This window comes from Sabethes cyaneus, chromosome 1, assembly GCF_943734655.1.
Source record: "Sabethes cyaneus chromosome 1, idSabCyanKW18_F2, whole genome shotgun sequence".
Lineage (NCBI taxonomy): Eukaryota > Metazoa > Arthropoda > Insecta > Diptera > Culicidae > Sabethes > Sabethes cyaneus.
The window spans coordinates 173,125,638-173,146,794 of NC_071353.1; the positions used below are offsets into that span (position 1 = coordinate 173,125,638).

Below are 21,157 nucleotides of genomic sequence, written 5' to 3' on the forward strand. Positions count from 1 at the left end.
GCTTAATAACATCCCTATTTCAGTATTGAATGCGGATGATGTCGACATCCCGTATAACGCTTATTACGGTCGAAACCGGCTATCGTACCACATCGCATTGAAGGAACATGCCGACGACACACAAAACGTAACCATAGTTCTGGAATTCGAAAGCAGACTGAGTGACACTCTGCAAGGTTTCTACAAGGGTTCCTTCGTAGAGGAAGAAACGGGCCAGCGAAGCTGGTTCGCTTCGACGCAATTCTCCCCGATTGATGCCCGTCGAGCGTTTCCCTGCTTCGACAGTCCGGATATGAAGGCGACGTTCGAAATTTCGCTGGTACATCCGGACGACGGTAAAATGGTTCTATCGAATACGGAGCACGTTCGTACCAGCGTAGTTAGAACGGGCTATTTGCGGGAAGACTTTGCCACTACGCCACGGATGAGTACCTATTTGGTGGCGTTCATCGTTTCCGATCTGCAGCTGGTGCAACGTTCGGAGGGATTCAGCCCGCAGATTAATATCTGGAGCCGACCGGAGGTCGGCAGAATGACCGGTTACGTTCATAAGTTAGTATTGCGAATTCTACCCTACCTGGAACGGTACTTTGATTTGAAGTTCAACATGAAAAAGATCGACATGGTAGCGGTTCCGGATTTCGGATTTAGTGCGATGGAAAATTGGGGGTTAATTACCTTTCGGTAGGTGCTTTTGTTGCTTAATTTTGTGACAGTGATTGTTAAAATGATGTTCAATTTTAGGGAATCTGCATTTTTAGTCCCCGAAGATACGAACAAAAGTTCGTCTGCTAAGCATAAGGAACGGGTGGCTTCCGTCGTGGCACACGAGCTGGCTCATCAGTGGTTCGGAAATCTGGTTACGCCACGTTGGTGGAATGATCTCTGGCTGAAGGAAGGGTTCGCCACCTACCTAAGCTATGAATGTCTAAATTTTGTAAGTTTCAGAAGTAATTTTTTAGGAATAGAATTATAGGTTATGTTTTACAGGCGGAGAAAAAATGGCGTATTTTTGAGTCCTTCGTGCAAAATGAACTGCAGAAAGCTTTCGAAAAGGATTCGGACAGTAACTCACATCCGATTTCATTTCCTGTGAATCGCGAATCGGACATCCGAAGGATTTTCGATCCCATTTCCTACTCAAAGGGTGCTTCCATTATCCGAATGATGAACAGCTTCCTCGGCCAGGACGCATTCAAGTCTGGCATAACGGAATACCTTAAAAAGTATCAGTACGACAATGCTGAGCAGGAAGATTTGTGGGAAATTTTAACACAAAACGGTCACAGCTATAATACTCTTCCACAGACCCTAGACGTGAAGCAAATAATGGACACTTGGACGCTGCAGGCCGGCTATCCGGTGGTAACGGCCGAAAGAATTGGCGAGAAGACCATCCGCATTTCACAACAACGCTACATGCTTCCAACGAAAAATGCAACCGATGAAACGCGGTGGTATGTTCCGATTACGATAGTTACAGAAGCAACGTCAAAGGAAACTGTACCATCAATATGGCTCAGTTTCGATAATTCGTCCATCGAAGTAGATATTGAAGTTGAAAAAGATGACTACTTTTATCTAAACGCCGATCGTACGGGATACTATCGCGTCAATTATGACTATATTTCGTGGAAAAAACTGACGAGTAAGTTTCCCCAATTACCTCCACTGACGAGGTCGCAATTGGTAGACGATGCATTCAATCTGGCCAGAGCGGAATTCATTCAGTATGACATACCGTTAACGCTGATCATACTTGTCTCTCGCTATCCGTTCGATATTCCAGCTTGGTCATCTCTGAGCAAAGGGTTAATGTTTCTGAACGACATGCTGGTCCGGGAACCAGCCTACGAGAGTTTTCTTGCGGTCATGAGATCGGTGCTTAGAAAGTCCTTTGATGAGTTAGGATTCGAAGATCATCCGGAGGATGATCATCTAACGGTGATGCACCGGGAAAGGATTGTCGGGCTGGCGTGTAAGTTCGGTATTGATAAGTGTTCGGTTACTGCTCAGACCCTGTTCCGCCGTTGGATGACCGACTTTAAGGACAATAAGATTCCACCCAATCTGAAGCAAGTCATTTATTGCACCTCCCTGAGAGACGGTGGTGTTCCCGAGTGGAATTTCGCTTACAAACGGTATCTGGAAACGGATTCTGCTTCGGAAAAAGAACTGATTCTGAATGCACTCGGTTGTACGGTCAAACCATGGTTACTATCGAAGTAAGTTTCGGTTTTCTTCCTTAGGGGGAAACAATTTCTGAATCATCTTTTCTCTTTCAGATACCTTAACATGACGTTGGATCCATCATCTGGCATATTAAAACAAGATGGTGCAAGAGCCTTCCAATCTGTAGCTAAAAACTACGCCGGCAACGATATCGCATTCAATTTTCTGTATGAAAACATCGAAAAAATCACAAAATAGTAAGTTATTCAAGTCACATCAAATTTACAATTCAGTTGAAAAATTCGTGCATTTATTTTTTCAGCTTTGGCGATGGCTTCTCAACCGTAGCGAAGATGATCGACTCGGTGACGTGTCTCATGAACAAAAAGCATCACATGGAACAGTTCGATCGGTTTCAGCGCAAAGCGCGCAAGCTGGAACTGCGGACGGTCGAGAAAAGCGTCGGCCTGGCGGCGGAACAAATCCGAAACAACATTTACTGGCGCTCGCGGTCCTACTTCCAGCTGCACGAGTTTCTAGAAAAACTCATTCAGGACATGCACATGAACATGTACTAACTAACTTAGCCCACCCAACGAAGAACAAAAAAAAAACAAAAACGCTCCCCATAAGTTCCAAATCATTGGAAAGGTCTTGAACTTCCTACACTGTTGGCATTATGCAGGATCCTACCTAGAACTAGAACTAGCCTCGCAAAACTTAAACTAGAAAACAAGTTCCAATTCTCAACGCGAGCGTGCGGCTGCTGGACGAATCAACGAATCGACGAGCTTAGCGACGAAACTGAAATTTTAAAATTTGAGAATTGAGGATGGATTGTTTGGCTGTGCGAATCAAATGTTTATTTTTAAATAACGTTAGCAAATTTAAGTCGGACGACATGTTCAGAGAGTAAGCCAGAGTAGCATAAAAAATGACTGCTTCTTACCCTCCCCTATGTTGTTGCTTGAACTGCAACTGCGAAACATGTTGCTAGTTGCTACTACTATCAGTATTTATTTAATCCATCTTAGGTAACTTATGTGAACATGCGTCGTGAAATAAACGGGAAACAGTCTGCTAGTGAGTAACGATTTTCTCAAAGAAATAGATGATAGGTGATGTTTGCCATATTTTTGTTGCAGCTCTTAATTGAATAAAAATAGGTATTTTAGGATAAAAGTTAAGAAAGTGCCCGCCAATCTGAAAGAGTCATATAAGATGTTCTAAAAATCGAATTCGAAGCATTACAAAGTAAGTTCCGATGCTAGTATTTGTTTCCTATTTGATGACAAAACCCTCAGCATTTATTGATGTAATTTAACATTCACTTTAAGGAACTCTGTCTTACGATTAGGTCATCTTGTCATGCCAAGTAACCTCGATTATCTGCTTGTCTATTCCTGTTTATCTCTTGGTCTTCTCTGATCGATAAACTAGTGGAAACTGCGGACAGGTACTGCGGTACTGCGGTAAAGACCTGAAGGCATAAACCCCTAATGCAACCCGTGCCGGAGGATGAATGGTAGCGAGGGAGTGGGTTCAATAAATGCCCAGCCACAAACGGAGCCTGTGGAGTACCAAGGCGCCTTCCACAGTGATTTGTTCTTACCGCATCATGCAGGGCTCTGAAGACTCTACTTTCTCCAGCATCTCGGCTCTGTTTCGCCGTGTTTTGTTTGCTATGAACGGAGCAAAACTTTAAAGTGCGGCTCGCAATGCGGTCGTTCGTTTTTTTAATTTTCTCTTGTCTAAAAAGAATCCAAAAGAAGTCCAAAAGCAGTCCAAAAGGAATCCGAAAGTAATCCAAAGGGAGTCCAAAAGTCCAAATGGAGTCGAAAAGGAGTTCAACAGGAAGCCCAAAGAAGTCCAAAAAGAGTCGAAAAGGAATTCAAATGAAGTCCAAAAGGAGTCAAAAAGGAACCCAAAAAAAGTCCCAAAGGAGTCCAAGATGAGCCCAAAAGGAGTCCAAGAAGAAGCCCAAAGGAGTCTAAAAGAAGTTCAAACGGAGACTAAAAGCAGTTCAAAAAGAGTCCAAATAGAGTCTAAAACGGGAAGCCCAAAGGAGTCTGAAAGAAGTCCAAAGGGAGTCGGAAAAAAGTTCAAGACGAAGCCCAAAAAGGCCTAGAAGGAATCCAAAAAGAAACCAAAAAAAGTCTAAAAGGAGTCTTAAAGAAGTGCAAAAAAGTTCAAGTGGAAGCCCAAAGGAGTCTAAAAGAAGTCCAAAAGGAGACTAAAAGTAGTTCAGAAGGAGTCCAAATAGAGTGTAAAACGAGCCCAAAAAGAGTCCAAGAGGAAGCCCAAAGGAGTCCGAAAAAAATCCAAATGGAGTCTAAAAGAAGTTCAAAAGGAGTCGGAAAAAGTTTAAGACGAAACCCAAAGAGGCCTAGGAGTCCAAAAGGAATCCAAAACAAGTACAAAAGAAGTCTAAAAAGTCCAAAAATGATCCTAGAGGAAGCCCAAAGAAGTCCTGGACGAGTCTAAAAGGAAACCAAAAAAAGTCTAAGAGTCCAAAAAGAAGTCCAAAAAAGTTCAAGTGGAAGCCCAAAATGAGTCTAAAAAGAGTCGAAAAGGAGTCCAAGAGAACATAAAAAGGAGTTCACAAGGAGTCCAAAAGAGGTTCAAATGGAGTATTAAAAGAGGCTAAAAGAAGTCCAAGAGGAGTCCAGAAGAAATCCAAGAGGAGTCCGGAAGAAATCCAAGAAGAGACTCAAAAAGTTCAATCCAAACGGAGTCCAAAATGAGTTCAAAAAAAGCCCAAATGAATCGTAAAGAAGTCCAAGATGAATCCAAGATGAAACCAAGGGGACACCAAAAGAAGTCCAAAAATAGTTCAAACGGATTTCAAAATGAGTCCGAATGAGTCTAAAAGTAGTCTAGAAAGAGATTCAAGAGGAGTCCAAAAGGAGTTCAAAAGGAGTCTGAAAGGAGTCCATGAGGAAACCAGGAGTTTAAGACGATTTCAACAAGAGTTAAAGGGAAGTCCAAAAGAAGTTCTGAAGTAGTCCAAGAGGAGTTAAAAAGGAGTCCAAATAGATGCAAGAAGAATTCCAAAAGGTACTCAAAAAAAAGTTCAAAATGAGTTCACAAGAAGTCCCAAAAAGTTTAAAAGGAGTTTAGAGGGAATCAAAAATAATCCAAAAAGTGTCCAAAATAAGTCCAAAAGGAGTTTGTGGAAAGTGTTGTCCTTCATAATGAGTCTAAAAGGGGTATAAAATGAGTTCAAAAGGAGCTCAAAAAGAGTCTAACGCATTTAAATAAATCGGAAAGGAGTCTTAAATAAGTGCAAAAGCGTTTCAAAATAATATCCAAATTAAGTTCAAGAGGAGTCGGAAAAAAGTCCAAATGGACCCTTAAAGAGTCTAAAAGTAGTCCAAGATGAAAGCCAAAATGAGTCGTAAAGGAGTCCAAGAGAAGTCCTAGAGGACTCCACAAGGAAACCAACAGCATACTATAAGAAGTCCAGAAGGAGTTCAAAAAGATTTTAAACGGACTCCAAAATGAATCCAAATAAGTCAAAAAAGAGTAAAAAGAATCTAAAAGCAGTGCAAAAGGAGTTCCAAAGGAGTCCATGATCTTTAAAGAATGCAAGAGAGAGAAACCCCAAAAAGAACTTCATAATTAGTCTAAAAGGGGTTTAAAAGGAGTTCAAAAAGAACTTAAAAAGAGTCTAAAAGGAATCCAAAAGAAATCAAAAAAAAAATCGGAGGGGTTGTGCACAAGACACGACCGCATTTGTGACGTAGGACCACGTAAGTCTATTTGTAGCGATAGTAGGATGTATCCATGTATGTAATAATACGATTCTTCATGTATACAACCTACATACGTAACGTTTATCGTAACGTTGTCGTCAAACGAAAAGTTTCACTATTAAGCCTTGTAAGAAGGCTGCGAAATTTCTTTTGCAACACTCAAAGGTAAATTGCAGTATTCTTGTCAGATCACTGTCTGGTCACTGCAGACTAAATTATCATATGGCTACGATTCAGCGAGCTGAATCGTTTCATTGTAGTTTATGTGAATCCGACTACGGTACACCATACCACGTAATTTGCAACTGTCCTGCAGTAGCACAATTGCGTCATAGGATCTTTGGATCCTACGTCTTAAATGAATCGGATTTTAGGAAACTAAAATTACGAGACATTTTGATGTTTCTTACCGAAAGCGGTATTGAGCTATAAGCTCTTATTTATCATGAGTATACCCCCCAGGGGGTGTACTATTGATAAGTTAACTACCAAGGATTGCAGTATCCTCTCGGGGGTACAAAAATCTCTCGGTATGTATATGTTTGTGTTTGTCCAAATTCCTCATCCACCCCTTCCTATTCCTCCTGTTTTCCTTCCCGTCCTCATCAGGTAAAAGATGACACGGGCAAGATGGGCAAGGCACAAATCTTCCACATGATTGTGAGGAACGTGCTGCTCGATCCAAAGATGCTGATACCTGAAGCCTGCATCAAAAACTGAGCCATCGACCATCTGGACAAAACCTGAGGGCTGAAACCACAACCAGCCCATATTTATTTAAATTATTTGACAGGGACCAAGTTGGTCATCTTCGCCTACCAAGGAAGTTCAAACTATCAGCCCTAGTAACTACACCTATCCGGTACTATCTATTTCTTCCCAGATGAATCAAAAATTGGGGCTTGTATACGCCGGAGTCTATGGATCCGGAATAAAGGAAACACTTACAGTAGGCAAATGGCCCTCCGTTTTTCATGCAGAAGTATATGCAATATATATCTGGGCCAAGACATGTCTAAAATGAAAGTATATATCTGCGAAAAATCGGTATCTTTACGGATTTTTACAGGCTGCACTACTGGCTCTCAAGTTTACTAAATATCCATCCAAATTAACTTGAGAGGGCCGCACAACTTTAAAGGAACTATCTCGTCAGAACAAAGTGTAATTATTCTGAGTGTCTGGATACTGAGGGTACTGAGGGTAATGAGCTTGCTGGCAGCCTAGCAAGGCAAGGATCTGCTCAGCAGTTTATCGGTTACGAATCGTTTTTGTCCATCTCCATATCCGCCGTAACAGGCGAATTGTTGACCTGGGAAAAGCAAGAAGTAGCATCCAGTTAGTGTCAACTGCAGAGCTGTAGACAAGCTAAGCAGTTCATCTACCTTTGCAGTATAGTCAGCTTTGATCAGGACTGATTGACTTTGAATAGCTTAGCGATGCCATTGGAGTTTACATTAGCTTAAGCAACGCCATTTTGCAATTTAACCGCAGCGCTTGATGTCAAAGCTCCTAGTGCGGAATACGCGGAATACGTTCTTAATCCAAGCCGTGCTAGTCGTGTTGAGCGATAGTAAAGGCGCTAAAAGGTTGACCTCAGGACCTCACCGCCTTCTTCTGCACCCCCGGCGATGGCAACTGGCAAAAGCGGGACAAGGTGATGATGCCGACTAGTGTTCGACATCGGAACGAAAGTTGAAGTCCGGGTTCCGGTCCGGTCCGGCCCGGGTTAAAAAATCTGAACGAACTTAACTTTTTTATTCCGACTTTATTCCGGTCCGATTTGGCTCTGTTCTGGTTCCGGAACCGAAACAGGGCCAAATCGGACCGGAATAAAGTCGGACTAAGAAAGTTTGTTCCGATTTTTACCGGACCGGACCGGAAACCGGACTTCAATTTTCGTTCCGATGTCGAACACAAATGGCGGCACCGGGAGCTCCTATCTGACCTGTCGTTTCAATGGCACCGGAAAAATTATCAAAATAAATCGAGCAATAACTATTTTCTTTATATCTTCACTATATCTGTTTTCGTGCCTAAAGGTGCCTCTGTAATTTTTCGATTTGGAAATTTCAATAAAACTCCCCAATAACGAATTATGGTACCAAAGTAGTCCAAGTAGTACCAGTAGTCAAAGACGTAGTTCTACGTCAAGAAATCTCTAGGTCTGCCTGTTTTCGATCGTTCATGCTAAAATCATACGCATGCTTTGATCAATAAAAATAACTGCGCTTCCATGGAAACCCACCAACATCAATTAAACAAGCACAAAATTTGGATTTCCTGAAAATGGCGAACAAACCCAGAAGATTGTTGGAAAAATACGAAATTTTACTAGAACACTTAGATTTTGAGTACATCGAACGGTGCACGGACGAGCGAGAGTTGGAAAAAATAGTAAAAATTCTTCGGTCCGGTGAAGAAGGTTACTTCCCCCAACTGACATCCTTCGCCGAGCAATGTTTGCAAGCGTTAAATCCGAGCAGCAAAATTTTCCGGAAGGAAACTCCCCTGGGAACTAAGGACAGTGTGCCAAGTGAGTCGTGGAATCAAATACAGAGTGAGTTGGAGCAATGGAAAACCGAAATAACGACCGTTCATGAGCGGATTCTAAACTTAAAAGATGAGCCAGTGACATCGAATGTTCCCATAAGAAATTCCGGCGTTAATACTGTTAATTATTTGGAAAGCCAAAACGTGGTCCCCAGCAATGTTCCGAGACTTCGATCCTGTGATTATCAAGGCTGGGATCAGTATGACGCCGAGACCGAAATGCTAAAAATGGATCTCCACGAAGAACGATGCAAAGAGTCGGTTGGAAAGCAGAACAAAGCGAACGATAATGGGGACGGGGATTATTGCACGACAGAGCACAGCACATTGGGGGAACTTTCCGAACCGGAACGGAAAACGTTGGCTAGCAGTGCGAGAGAAAAGGGAAACGATTATTTCAGATGTAAAGAATTTGATAGCGCGCTTCGCGAGTACACGTTTAGTCTGAAGATATTTCCGACTGCGGCGTGCTTCAATAATCGCGCCATGACTTGTGAGTCAGTTTTTCCGCTTTCATGTGTAAATGTTAAATTTTAAAATATTTTTTTAGATTTAAAACAACAACGGTATTCGGAGGCAATCTTAGATTGCGATTCATGCTTGAAATTGGAGCCAAACAATTCGAAAGCTTTTCTTCGAAAAGCAGAGGCTTTGCTAAATAATAATCGACCTCGAGAGGTAGGTACATGCAAATATGCGCATTTGCAGATGTTTTTACATTTATGCTTCTTTTCCAGGCATACAAGATGTACTGCAACGTATTGTCCTATGATGCCAACAATACGGTAGCCTTAAAACGAGCGGATGATCTTCGTAAGCAGTTTTCCGATTTACCGCCACCCAATGCATGGCAGATCACGATAGAGGACGTGCGAAATGAACCTGAAGAAGACGATTACGTCGCTCTTATAAAGCCTAAAAGAATAACTAAGGACAAACTTCCCAATGCTATTAAGCTGTTAGAGAAAGAAACCGCGAAAATAGTTCAAAATTACTCGGTTGAAAACCAACAAAACACCGTTAAAATAGGCACTACCCTATTCCAGCCCGACCCAGGCGTAAAAAAGAATCTAATTGAAGAACTTTAGGTTATAGGTTTATTGGAATAATGCTTATTATATTATAATATAGACAATAGTACATAAAAGATACCTCATTTTTGCCAGTTTTGGGAAAAATCATTAACCATCCGATGTTTCCCACCCGTTCAAGGCACTCGATGCAATGCGCTCTCAAACGATGGTCGGTTCACTCTTCATGTGGTAAATTTCGATTGTGAATAAAACTTATCTCGCCGCCACCGCCGCGACGTCCGAGCGTAGCCAGAACGTACAAAATGCAAATGAATCCTATGCAACCGCTAAGCACCAGGAACCATGTCCGACGCCACGGTGGCTTGGAAGCTGGAGCATAAAATCGTCTCGACCAGCGGGACAGTATTTCCTGCGGAGTTCGTCTCTTGTATTTATTGTCATCCCGATCGGACGCACCGATAGGCGATTCGCGCTGCAACAGCGGACGGCGGCTGCTCGCTACAAAACGGCCATCAAGACTTTAAGTGGTCAGCAGTTTGATGCTTCTGGCAGGACTTACCTTGAAAATCTAACGCAGACGCAGTACTATTGACGTACGTGTCCATATTGACGATGGAATGAGGACTATCGGGTCTCTCATTCTGTGATACGCTTGCTGCCAAAGTGTTTCGGTTCTGAGCTGTGTTGGCCGCGAAAATGTTCTCGTTATGGTTTTTCAAGGAATTAGCTGAATTTGTCAAGTTCGAATATTCCTGCGTTTCCTCAAGCAGCTAAAAAACACAAGTCCCACTTTACACATGACTAGAAGTTATTATTTTCTTTTGTTGTCCTTACTTTCCAATAAACCCGAAACATTTTGGAATCATTTTTCGAGTAAATTTAAAGTGAACAACAAAACTTTTACGCAAGAACTTTTTTGGGGGATTGTTGTAAACGATCCAGCGAATAAATTACAGTTCTATAAGGAATGAAATAAACTATAACATGCAAAACGCTTACCAGAGGCAGTTCCAATACATTTCTTGCCCAGTTTGCTTGACCCAATCTCGTTCGAAGTACATCCGCAACCGGTGAGACTAGATTAGCAGGTGGAAAAATCGGATCGTTGCAGGTTGGACATGTATGACCTCCGGGTGCGGTGTTTGCCGGTAAAGATTGCTGCTTCAAACTCAAACATTTCCAATGAAATACATCTGGAATTAAATTAGAAACATTAGAACCATACCAACTATCTTTAAGGATTCGTTTCAACATACGATAGCATATCAAACGCACACAATCCTCGTCATCAAGCAACTTTCCGCACAATGCACAGCAGGAATCAAAATCACTATCTTTCAACCACTGAATGTAGGATTGCACAGTGCACTGTAATGAGTTTCGAAATTTCGACATTAACAAGTATAATTATCAGTGAAAGTATAGTCCGGATCTCGATATTTACCTTCGTGTGATTCACAACCATGCAATTTTCACAAACATTAACCCGATGCTCGAAACAGAACTGGGTCGTTACCTGCCGTTTTGGACACTTGCATAGACCCATTTTCAGTCGGATTTAGAAAGAAATTAACCGGTTTCTTTTTAACACTTGCCAATATTCAATCACTGCGCCACGTCCAATCGAAAATCGCTAGGAATTGATAAAAAAAAATATTTTTGCGCAAACTTCATTGACAGCTGGCTGACAGCAAAGTTGTTAAACCAAGATGTTTTACTAGAGAGGTATTTGCAGACCACCAAACAAACTGCGTTCAAATAATGTCGACTTTACGCGTCGAGTCGATATTAGCCGTAAAATATAATTTTTATTTTTGTGTGGATAAATATTTATTTAAATCTTATGATTACAATTCAGAATAGGCTGGTAAACGGTAGAATAACGCATGCCGTCGGTGCCTTGCGCACCTGCATCAGACCCTACAGTTGTTCAAGGCCTCTTATTCAGCAACTCTTATTGCTATCTCCTCGTGCTACCAGCAGAGATACGAGCAACCTAGGTGGAGATCGGGTAACCCGGTGGCAGCCAAGGTCGTATGCTGAGCTTCGTTGGCCCTCCGTCGAAACAGGGAGTTTGTGTTGCAGGCCTTGCAAGCAGCCACCACGGAAAACTGCTAAGTAATGAACGAAGAACAAGGAAATTCGGACTGGAACAATCGGAATAGACCAAAAAAGAACGAAAAAGGACTATGGATTGGAATGATATCAAAATCGTCATCGGGGATTTCAATGATCAGGTCGGCCAGGAAGAGGAATACAAACCGGCGATTGGAGGGTTCAGCGCACACCAGCTGACCAATGAAATGGGCCTAAGACTTATCGAATTTGCCGCTTTCAAGAACATGGCTGTACACAAGTACGCCAGCCTAGGTCAGGTTTCGCGTGGCCGATAACTACGCGCACTCACTGAAAGCTGCGTTGCCGGAGGAGGACGAGCTGGACTAAACCCCTCTCGAGAACTGTTGAAACACCATCAAAATAACCATCAACAGTGGAGCGGAGAGTTCTATCAGGCATGTGACACGGAATCAGCGGAACGATTAATTTGACGATGAATGCAGGAGAACACTGCGTCGGCGGTCAAGATGCACAGGTAGTGTCATATATCAGAACGTGATATGTGTCGGGGTAAGAATAGCAGTATTCTGACGGACGATCGTGAGGTGGAAGCAGCACTTCGACGAACACCTGATTGGCGACCAAGTGGAGAACCATGGCAGCGGGAAAAGTAATTTCGACGGTGCAGCAAACGGAGAAGAAGTAACAGCCTCAGCGATAGGCGAAATTAAGGAGGCCACCATGCAGCTAAAAAAGAACAAGTCAGCTGGGAAAGATGGCATCGGAGCGAAGCTTATTAAAACGGAACCAGAGAAGCTGGCCACCGACTAATTGTTAGAATTTAGGATACGGAACAGCTAGCGGAGAAGTGGAAAGATGGGGTTATCTGCCCGGTGTACAAAAGGGGCGACAAGGTGGACTGTGAGAACTATCGAGCGATCGCCGTTCTCAATGCCACCTATAAAGTGCTGTCCCAAATCATTTTTCGCCGACTATCAGCTGAACGTTCGGTAAAAATTTCGGTCGTGCATTTCGACGTTTACGGATCTTTACTATCGTTTGGTAACATAAAAAAATTTACCGAACGTTCAGCTGTTTAGATTTCGGTAAAATTTTACCGAATTCGGTGCTTTTTTAAGTGTATAGGGATCAAACGGGGTGAATATGTCCGCCTATTAGCAATATCACTCCAGCGGCTTCGTCGAAGGTTGGTCTACAACGGATCAAATATTTACACTGCGGCAGATCCTCCAAAAGGGCCCTAAATACAGAGTTCCCACGCACCTTTTATTCGCCGCATATGATACCATTGACCGAAAAGAGCTATGAAAAATCATGGACGAGAACAGCTTCCCCAAGAATTTTATCAAACTGATTCAATTTACGATGGATAATACAAAGTACCGTGTTCGGATTTAGGGTGGCTCACTGTTAACGGCGGACAATGATACCAGTCGTGAGATTCGGAGGTGTATTATCGGCGGAAGTCGTGCTTACTACAGTCGAATTTCGCTGGTTGGGCCTCTAATATTTGGGCTTCGTTTTAGTTGGGCCATAGCCTGGATGTCAAAATTGGTTGTCTAGTTAGGATTGACAATCACTGGTCAATTCTTTCAAGGGGTAAGCAAAAGCGTATCAACTTGTAACACAGAGAACAGATTAACAGGCTCGAAGGAAGTAGTCGATTTTTTGATAGATTCACACACCGGCATACAAGCAAGTATGCTATTAAATAGCTACTGCTTGTATGCTGGTGTGTGAATCCGCCGGGGAGAAAACCAATATATCTGTTCTCGCTGTGATAGGGTGACCACACGTCCTTATTTACCAGGACATGTCCTGTTTTCACGAGCGGTGTCCTGGTTTACAGCGGAAAATTTTTAAAATGAAATCCTGCTTTACTAAAGGAATTGACAAAGCAGGACTTTAAAAACATTTGTACTTCAGTTTCTCTAGAAACATACACGCAGAAAAATGATGATAGTTTGAAACAACAATCCCATGTTGTTGAGTTCAACTTGTATCATATTTTTGACTCAAAACAATATTGTTACAACTGAATTCATACTCCTTTGCTTCTACTAGATCGTTTATAAACCCAAAACTACTTATTTTTGATTCTACAGTTTTTTCTTTGATAGAAATTAGCAATTATTCGAAATAACAAACCTTATTGTTGAACTAAAAAGTCAAATAGTTTGAATTAAAAAAATATGTGGGTTAGCCTTCAGTCTACAATATTTTTTGTTGAATTTATACAGAATTTTTTTGCATTTACAATTTTTTTTCTGCGTGTAGGTTATCTCATCTTCGATGCCTGATTTTACATTCTCAGTTTCGTAAATGCAGCATGCTTTCAACTGTTTAAACTGCTGTAGACCCGACGACGAGACGTTCGACAGTTGATCTCGATGAAGGCGTTTATTGTCTGCACGCTGACACGAACGAGAACTTTGCATGATTATCTGCCCAAGATTTAGGGGACTTTCGCGGGTGCAAAATATTTTATGAATGTCCCGCAATAAATTGTCAAGAGAGTAGTTGGAACACCCTATTGCCAACAGCTTTCCCCGATGACGTGTACGCAGCCATACGTCGACGGCTTCCACCCACCCACCACCAGGGGGCGGAAAATGGAGCAAAGCTAACATGGATTGCGGGTGGCGATAAAGAATCCAGAAAACGATAAGCGAGACAGTGGAGGTCTTAGCGCGAAAAGGTCATAGATCGTTGGATAAAAAACAGCTTGAACCATTACCCTGTCCGAAGTCAAACATGTGTATACTCAATGGTGTAGGGAACATGCCCGGCTAAATAAATTAACGAGTTAATGAGTCTAGATCGATTGAATCATTTGTTTCAGTGCAACTAAAATTCATACATACATACGGCATACCGAAAGTTCGAAAGAACGAGAGAACGAACATACATTGTGTGACTCGAGACTCTCACAGACTTCGTGAAATGAAATAGTACGACAAAGAGGGAGATCTAAGATCGCCCGAAAAGAGACGCACGGATATGAGAGTATTAATATCGTACCCGAAATGAGCGCGTCAGTTTTTGGACGAACGTAGACGTTAGCGGACGTGGTTGGCTCGGGCGGAGGCAACCGAGACGGACACTACAATGGCGCAGAACAAAAAGGAAAACGCTCCCAAAGTGCGTGAGTATAGTGTACTATATAGTGGCGTCTGGCAAACGCCTATTTGAGAAAAAAATTAAAAGACGTTTGTGCGCGTCTGTTTGTTCTGCCTCTGGGAAGGCAGAATACGTTATTTAAATATGCTGATATGCCTAGCTTGTGTGCTTTTGAGAAGGCTGAAAAATTCGCTTGTGTGCGATAATTCCCCTGAGAGGGATGTTCTAGTAATTCGCTTGTGCGCGTTTTACTTTATTGAATACGCTGATATGCGTAGCTTGAGCGCCTCTGGGAAGGCTATGAGAAATCGCTTGTGTGCGATAATTCCCCTGAGGGGGATCTAGTAATTTGCTTGTTCGCATTTTACTTTATTGAAACATGCTGCTACGCGTAGTTTGATGACCTTTGGCAAGGCGGAATACATTGAACTACTCTGGTATGTGTAACTTGAGCGCCTCTGGCACTGTTGTGGAAAAATTGCTTGTGTGCAATAGATCCCCTGAGAGGAATCGTCTAGTAATTCGCTTGTGCGCGTCTTACGTTATTAAAATACGCTGGTGTGGTAGTTTGATCGCTTCTGGGAAGGCTGTGGAAGATCGCTTGTTTGCGATAGTTCCCCTGAGAAGAATTATCTAGTAAGTTGTGCGCGTTATTTTGCCAAATTTTACCCGACCTCATATTTCTCTATAAGTATTGAGTTCCTATGAAAAGGACGGAATACAGTTTAATAACATTTTAATAACCGAAGCACGATTTTCTCACATTTTGGTATGAGGATGATGACGAAAATGATTATGGTGATGACGGAAATGAAATGATGAATCAGGAAAATGGTGACGATAATGATGAGAAAAATGATGAAAATAACGAAACTGATTATGGGAATGACGAAGATGATAAAAAGATTACGAAAATGATTATGATAATCACGGAAATGCTGATCCACCAAACTGATGATGGTAATGACGAAAATGATAGTAATGGTTGAAATGATGACTATAATGATGAAACTGATTATGGTAATCGCGAAACTGATGAGCATAATAACAAAACTGATGATGATTTTGATTATTCTGATTGTTTTGATGGTATTCGATCCTATTGATGATGTTTGATAATGATAATGATTTTGATAATGTTGACGATTTTAAGAATTTTGATGGTGTTGATCATCTTGATGTGATCATTTTGTTTATGTTGATGATATCGATGATGTTAATGACTACCCTTGAGGTGATGGTGGCTACCCCCAAACATACATACATACATACATGATATCGATGATGTTATTGACTTGGATAATGTTAGCGATATTTATGACATTGCGGGTGTTGAGGAATTCAATGATGTGGGTTGATGATATCGATTATTTGATAATTTGGATCATTCTGATGATTTTGATGGCGTTAAAGATCTTGATGACAATAATTTGGATGATGATGATTTTCAGTGGTTTTCAAAATCTTAGATACGTTGATGATTTTGATGATGTTGATGGTGTTGAGAATTTTGACGAGTTGATTTTGTTACCGATGATGTTGATGGCTTCGACGGCTTTGACGGTAAGGATGATGTTGATATCGATAATTTTGAAACTGTTGACCTGCATGATATTGATGATTTCGATAGAGTTGAGGATTTCGATGGCGTTGATATTTATGGTGATGTTAACAATTCTAGATCGATGCTCATTAAGGACACTGGGCTTCTTACAGTGAGTCAGATGTTGGGCTCACCGTGTTCGTTCGAAATTTGATAACTTACGGCAATTTCTTTAGTGGAACTCCTTATGAAATCTTTGCTGTAGCATTGAAAATTTGCGTGCAGATAATGAAAAATGTCAGTGACCTCAAACGGGTTTTAGAGCCCAGAGTCCAAACGAAAAATTTGGCTGATTCTATATCTGTCACCCAGACGATAAACCAACAGATATCGGCAACGAACGATCAAAAGGATGTACAAAACCGGAAAGACTTAGGAAAGTGGTTTTTTGTCATATTTATCAATAGAGTAGGGGAAGGGGTGAATGTAGGGAACATGCCCGGCTAAATAAATTAACGAGTTAATGAGTCTAGATCGATTGAATCATTTGTTTCAGTGCAACTAAAATTCATACATACATACGGCATACCGAAAGTTCGAAAGAACGAGAGAACGAACATACATTGTGTGACTCGAGACTCTCACAGACTTCGTGAAATGAAATAGTACGACAAAGAGGGAGATCTAAGATCGCCCGAAAAGAGACGCACGGATATGAGAGTATTAATATCGTACCCGAAATGAGCGCGTCAGTTTTTGGACGAACGTAGACGTTAGCGGACGTGGTTGGCTCGGGCGGAGGCAACCGAGACGGACACTACAAATGGCATAACAGGTTTCATGCCAGACGCCATTATAAATCGCACTGTAGAAATCACTCGACGTGGAGAAGCGCTGTGTGAACAAAGTACGTCTTACCTGTCCAAGGGTCTGCTGGAAAAACGCACGATACGCGAGCAATGTTGCCAATGATAATCGCGCACTGTGACAGCGTCACATGACAGCGTTGCCAACACTTTCGTCGTTAAGGGGGAAGTAGAGTGACTATATATAGAGTCCTGCATGCACCTCACATACATGCATCTCACAAAACAGTACGGTACTGAAAAACGAAATATAGTCGCACAACTGAGACAGTGAAGACAAAACTAAAATAAAACTCTGAGCTGAGTGTATGAAGCTACGTATCAGAAATTCTTAGTGAAAGACCACTACAAATATACAAAGTTTTAAAGGTAGACTAAAAAGACGTGCGAAAAGAAGCAAACATCAGGTATGGCTATCAGAGAATTCTCACGACATATTCCCAACCATGACCGCTCCAAAACTCGACACTAAACAAACCATCTCGCTCTTAGGACCCCTGAGTTTCCTGAGTTTTCTGCGTTTACCTGACGGACCAACGTGACCCGAAACTGTACCTGAGTTGTACCGAATTTAGTCCTCACGTCCGCCGTTACCACCACATCCGTCAATCCTGAAGCTGAAGGAGCGTCCTACCAACGACGCCATCGCAGTTACGCCACGTCGTAGCCATCGCGCTTATTCAGAGCCCCAAGTACGCCTGCAGCCGGAACACAGGGAGTAGGCCATCAAGCTTCGTGCCAAAAGTCATCGACCTGACCGCAAACGGATCCCGGTCAGCATCTCCGCCGGAAGTGAAACCCCTAGATATCAAAAGGTAGGAGTTACCGAGGGAAATCCGTTAATAAAGGGAACAGTTTAAGCAGAAGGTTTTCAGGGGTTTTCTTGACAGCAAGTCGCGAACGTTTGCAGTCCCTGAGGTTTGTTTTAGGGGGTGTCGTAAGTGCTGGGTAGTTTCGACCCCGTCAGTTACAACTCGGAGTTTTCGGAATACGAGTACTAAGAACGATCTTCGGCGGCGTACAGGAAAACGAAGTATGGAGATGGAGGATCAACCAAGGATGAATGCTGAACTATTAACCAAACGATGAACATGCACAGCTCTATGGCGAACTCAGTATCTCAAAAGGTGGCTAAAGCTGGACGGATACGATGGGCAGGACATGTTGCAAGAATGTCGGACAACTACTCTGCAAAGATGGTGTTTGCCTCAAATCCAGTAGGAAGAGGACGACCAGGAGTGCAGCGAGCAAGATGGTTAGACCAGGTGGAGCGAGATTTGGCGGAGAGTACTCGGTGTCCGAGGAATTGAAGAGCAGTAGCCCACAACTAAGTTAACTGGAGAAACACACACATTTGGCGCTTAGGTGCAGGTTTGCACATAAATATTATCAATTTCCCACCCTTTCGTACGCGATGAATTATAACCGTCGTGGGCGAAACCGTCGCCAGAATCGTCGCGGGGGCAACTTTCGTTTATTTTGTCAAGTAAATCAATAGCTTACGTGCTAGACAAGCATAATATATACTTATAACTTACATACAGCCAAGCAGATTCTCTCTGCGACGAGTTCATGCTATCAAAAAAGTGAGCAGCGCGTTTTGTTACCAAAAGAAACGGGCAATATTTCCCAAAAAAGCATATCGAGTAATATTGCGAAAAAATTTTTTTATTTCAATTTCGAGCAGTTGTGTTCCATTAATTTGTTTTCGAGTAGTGGCAGCTGGCAACTTTGGTTCTACCTACTTCGGTTGTCAAAAAATTTAACTCCTGTGCTGATGTGCACAGCCACAGGGGTAACCGTCTTGACGGACAGTCAATATTGACAGTTTCGACAGTCATCCATTTCTGTGTCTGTAACAAAAGCTGCTTAAAATTTTGTGTCGTTGAGTTTATTCGCAGAAAATGGTAAGTTATGTTTCTAACATTTCGTTAGTTTATAAGTGCTTTACTATCTTCAGTCTACAGAGTTGGTAGGCAATTATTATTTGTCGTAAATATTTGTCAAATCCATAATTTCTCGCATTTAACAAAATCATAGGGGTTATGTTTTGCCTACGAAAATGGACAGTCATTGCCGAAGTAAAAGCGTCCGATTTTCATCTGTAATCTTTTCTTTTCCAGGGTCAAAACCAATCGGCCGGAAGTGGAGGCGACAAGAAGGATGACAAGGACAAGAAGAAGAAGTACGAACCACCGATCCCGACCAGGGTCGGTAAGAAAAAGCGTAAAGCAAAGGGTCCGGATGCGGCTATGAAACTGCCGCTGGTAACTCCGCATACTCGGTGCCGTTTGAAGCTTTTGAAATTGGAGAGAATTAAGGACTACTTGCTGATGGAGGAAGAATTCATCCGCAACCAGGAACGTCTAAAGCCCCAGGATGAAAAGAATGAGGAGGAACGTTCCAAGGTTGATGATCTGCGAGGAACACCGATGTCGGTTGGAAATTTGGAAGAAATCATCGACGATAATCATGCAATCGTTTCGACATCGGTCGGCAGTGAACACTACGTTAGTATCCTGTCGTTTGTTGATAAGGATCAGCTAGAGCCTGGGTGCTCAGTTTTGCTAAACCACAAAGTGCACGCTGTTGTTGGTGTTCTCGGAGACGATACGGATCCCATGGTTACCGTAATGAAGCTCGAAAAAGCACCGCAGGAGACGTATGCCGATATTGGTGGATTGGATACGCAAATTCAAGAAATTAAAGAGTCTGTCGAGCTGCCTCTTACTCATCCAGAATATTACGAAGAAATGGGTATAAAGCCACCGAAGGGTGTTATTCTCTATGGTCCTCCGGGAACTGGAAAAACTCTTTTAGCAAAGGCTGTTGCTAATCAAACTTCAGCTACTTTCCTACGCGTTGTCGGCTCTGAACTGATTCAGAAATATTTAGGTGACGGGCCTAAGCTGGTACGTGAGCTTTTCCGCGTAGCTGAGGAACACGCACCATCCATAGTGTTTATCGATGAAATTGACGCTGTCGGAACGAAGCGTTACGACTCCAATTCGGGTGGAGAACGAGAAATCCAGCGTACCATGTTGGAACTTCTGAATCAGCTCGATGGTTTCGATTCGCGTGGTGATGTGAAAGTCATCATGGCAACCAACCGTATAGAAACACTGGATCCCGCCCTGATTCGACCGGGTCGAATCGATCGTAAAATAGAGTTTCCACTCCCGGACGAGAAGACCAAGCGTCGCATCTTTAATATTCACACCGCCAGAATGACCCTGGCGGAGGACGTGAACCTGTCGGAGCTGATTATGGCCAAGGATGATCTGTCCGGTGCGGATATTAAGGCTATCTGTACCGAAGCTGGGCTGATGGCGCTTCGCGAGCGCCGCATGAAGGTTACGAACGAAGACTTTAAGAAATCGAAGGAAAGTGTGCTCTACCGTAAGAAGGAAGGCACCCCGGAAGGTTTGTACTTGTAATGGAAATGTCGTGATTTGTATTTAGTATAAATCAATAAAATTCATTTAAAACGAGACTATAAATGCGGAGGTTTTGTTATGTTTTTATTTCCTTATGATTGGTTATCGATTCACTTTCTTTTTTTTTCTTTTTCTATACTTTTCAACTTAGGAATTTCCTAAGCAACATATAAACGTTTTTAATAGTCAGTCTCCTATAAAACTTTAAACTATTTTCCCTCTGAATTAAGCAATCGGTCGATCTATTACCAGAGAAAAATGTGACCGATACCAAAAACTTTTACTATTTGAAACTTGACATAATGCGTGTAAGTTTGCGCATTGCTCATAATCAATAGAAATAGTTACTATGGCAATTACAAAATCTATAACAGGTTACAGAAGCGACGAGGCACTCAAAAACCGCTAAATTTTAAATCAAAACGGAGAGTACCTTCACAAATAAAGGTAAATCTCCGTGGGGCTTTTGAGAGCCTCATCGCTTCTTCATAGTCTCTGGAAAGTTTGTATTTGCTTCGCTAGAGTTGGAATAGCTATAAGCCAAAGGAGCAGCTTTGCATATATCTCACATCTTCCTCCATTAAAAATTTTCATGCAC

The 21,157-nt window shown here is 42.2% G+C and overlaps 4 protein-coding genes across 5 annotated transcripts in view; 3 read left to right on the forward strand and 1 right to left on the reverse strand.

Moving 5' to 3' along the window:
• Positions 1-3,453, forward strand: part of LOC128733165 (aminopeptidase N-like) — a 39,257-nt gene extending 35,804 nt beyond the window's left edge. For both annotated transcript variants that reach the window (XM_053826810.1, XM_053826811.1), the window contains exons 6-10: positions 24-684; positions 745-937; positions 991-2,225; positions 2,286-2,429; positions 2,495-3,453. In XM_053826810.1, coding sequence (XP_053682785.1) covers positions 24-684; positions 745-937; positions 991-2,225; positions 2,286-2,429; positions 2,495-2,750 — 2,489 coding nt within the window. In that variant the 3' untranslated portion in view covers positions 2,751-3,453. The remainder of the gene's footprint in view (positions 1-23; positions 685-744; positions 938-990; positions 2,226-2,285; positions 2,430-2,494) is intronic.
• A 4,763-nt stretch (positions 3,454-8,216) lies between these two features.
• On the forward strand, positions 8,217-9,568 carry LOC128732450 (sperm-associated antigen 1). The gene is made up of 3 exons (XM_053825699.1): positions 8,217-8,973; positions 9,031-9,158; positions 9,218-9,568. The coding sequence occupies exons 1-3, from the start codon at positions 8,217-8,219 to the stop codon at positions 9,566-9,568; spliced, it is 1,236 nt and encodes a 411-aa protein (XP_053681674.1).
• A 6-nt stretch (positions 9,569-9,574) lies between these two features.
• Positions 9,575-11,186, reverse strand: LOC128745127 (zinc finger protein-like 1 homolog). Its single transcript, XM_053842119.1, has 5 exons — positions 10,959-11,186; positions 10,771-10,882; positions 10,514-10,707; positions 10,074-10,284; positions 9,575-10,012 (listed from the first exon to the last, which is right to left on the reverse strand). The coding sequence occupies exons 1-5, from the start codon at positions 11,058-11,060 to the stop codon at positions 9,729-9,731; spliced, it is 903 nt and encodes a 300-aa protein (XP_053698094.1). The 5' UTR covers positions 11,061-11,186; the 3' UTR covers positions 9,575-9,728.
• Positions 11,187-18,945: 7,759 nt separating this feature from the next.
• Positions 18,946-20,612, forward strand: LOC128745993 (26S proteasome regulatory subunit 4). Its single transcript, XM_053843050.1, has 2 exons — positions 18,946-19,029; positions 19,246-20,612. Exons 1-2 carry the CDS (start codon positions 19,027-19,029, stop codon positions 20,557-20,559), a joined length of 1,317 nt encoding a protein of 438 aa, XP_053699025.1. The 5' UTR covers positions 18,946-19,026; the 3' UTR covers positions 20,560-20,612.
• The last annotated feature ends 545 nt before the right edge of the window (positions 20,613-21,157 follow it).

What these genes read in the sequence shown, in the direction of transcription:
- LOC128732450 (XM_053825699.1), top strand. Translation starts at nt 8,217, where the DNA reads ATGGCGAACAAACCCAGAAGATTGTTGGAAAAATACGAAATTTTACTA. An exon ending in CAATAATCGCGCCATGACTT is followed by an intron (nt 8,974 to 9,030) that starts GTGAGTCAGTTT and finishes ATATTTTTTTAG; the next exon opens with ATTTAAAACAACAACGGTAT. An exon ending in ATAATAATCGACCTCGAGAG is followed by an intron (nt 9,159 to 9,217) that starts GTAGGTACATGC and finishes CTTCTTTTCCAG; the next exon opens with GCATACAAGATGTACTGCAA.
- LOC128745127 (XM_053842119.1), bottom strand. Translation starts at nt 11,060, where the DNA reads ATGGGTCTATGCAAGTGTCCAAAACGGCAGGTAACGACCCAGTTCTGT. An exon ending in TGGTTGTGAATCACACGAAG is followed by an intron (nt 10,883 to 10,958) that starts GTAAATATCGAG and finishes AACTCATTACAG; the next exon opens with TGCACTGTGCAATCCTACAT. An exon ending in GTCTGCGTTAGATTTTCAAG is followed by an intron (nt 10,013 to 10,073) that starts GTAAGTCCTGCC and finishes GCCGTTTTGTAG; the next exon opens with CGAGCAGCCGCCGTCCGCTG.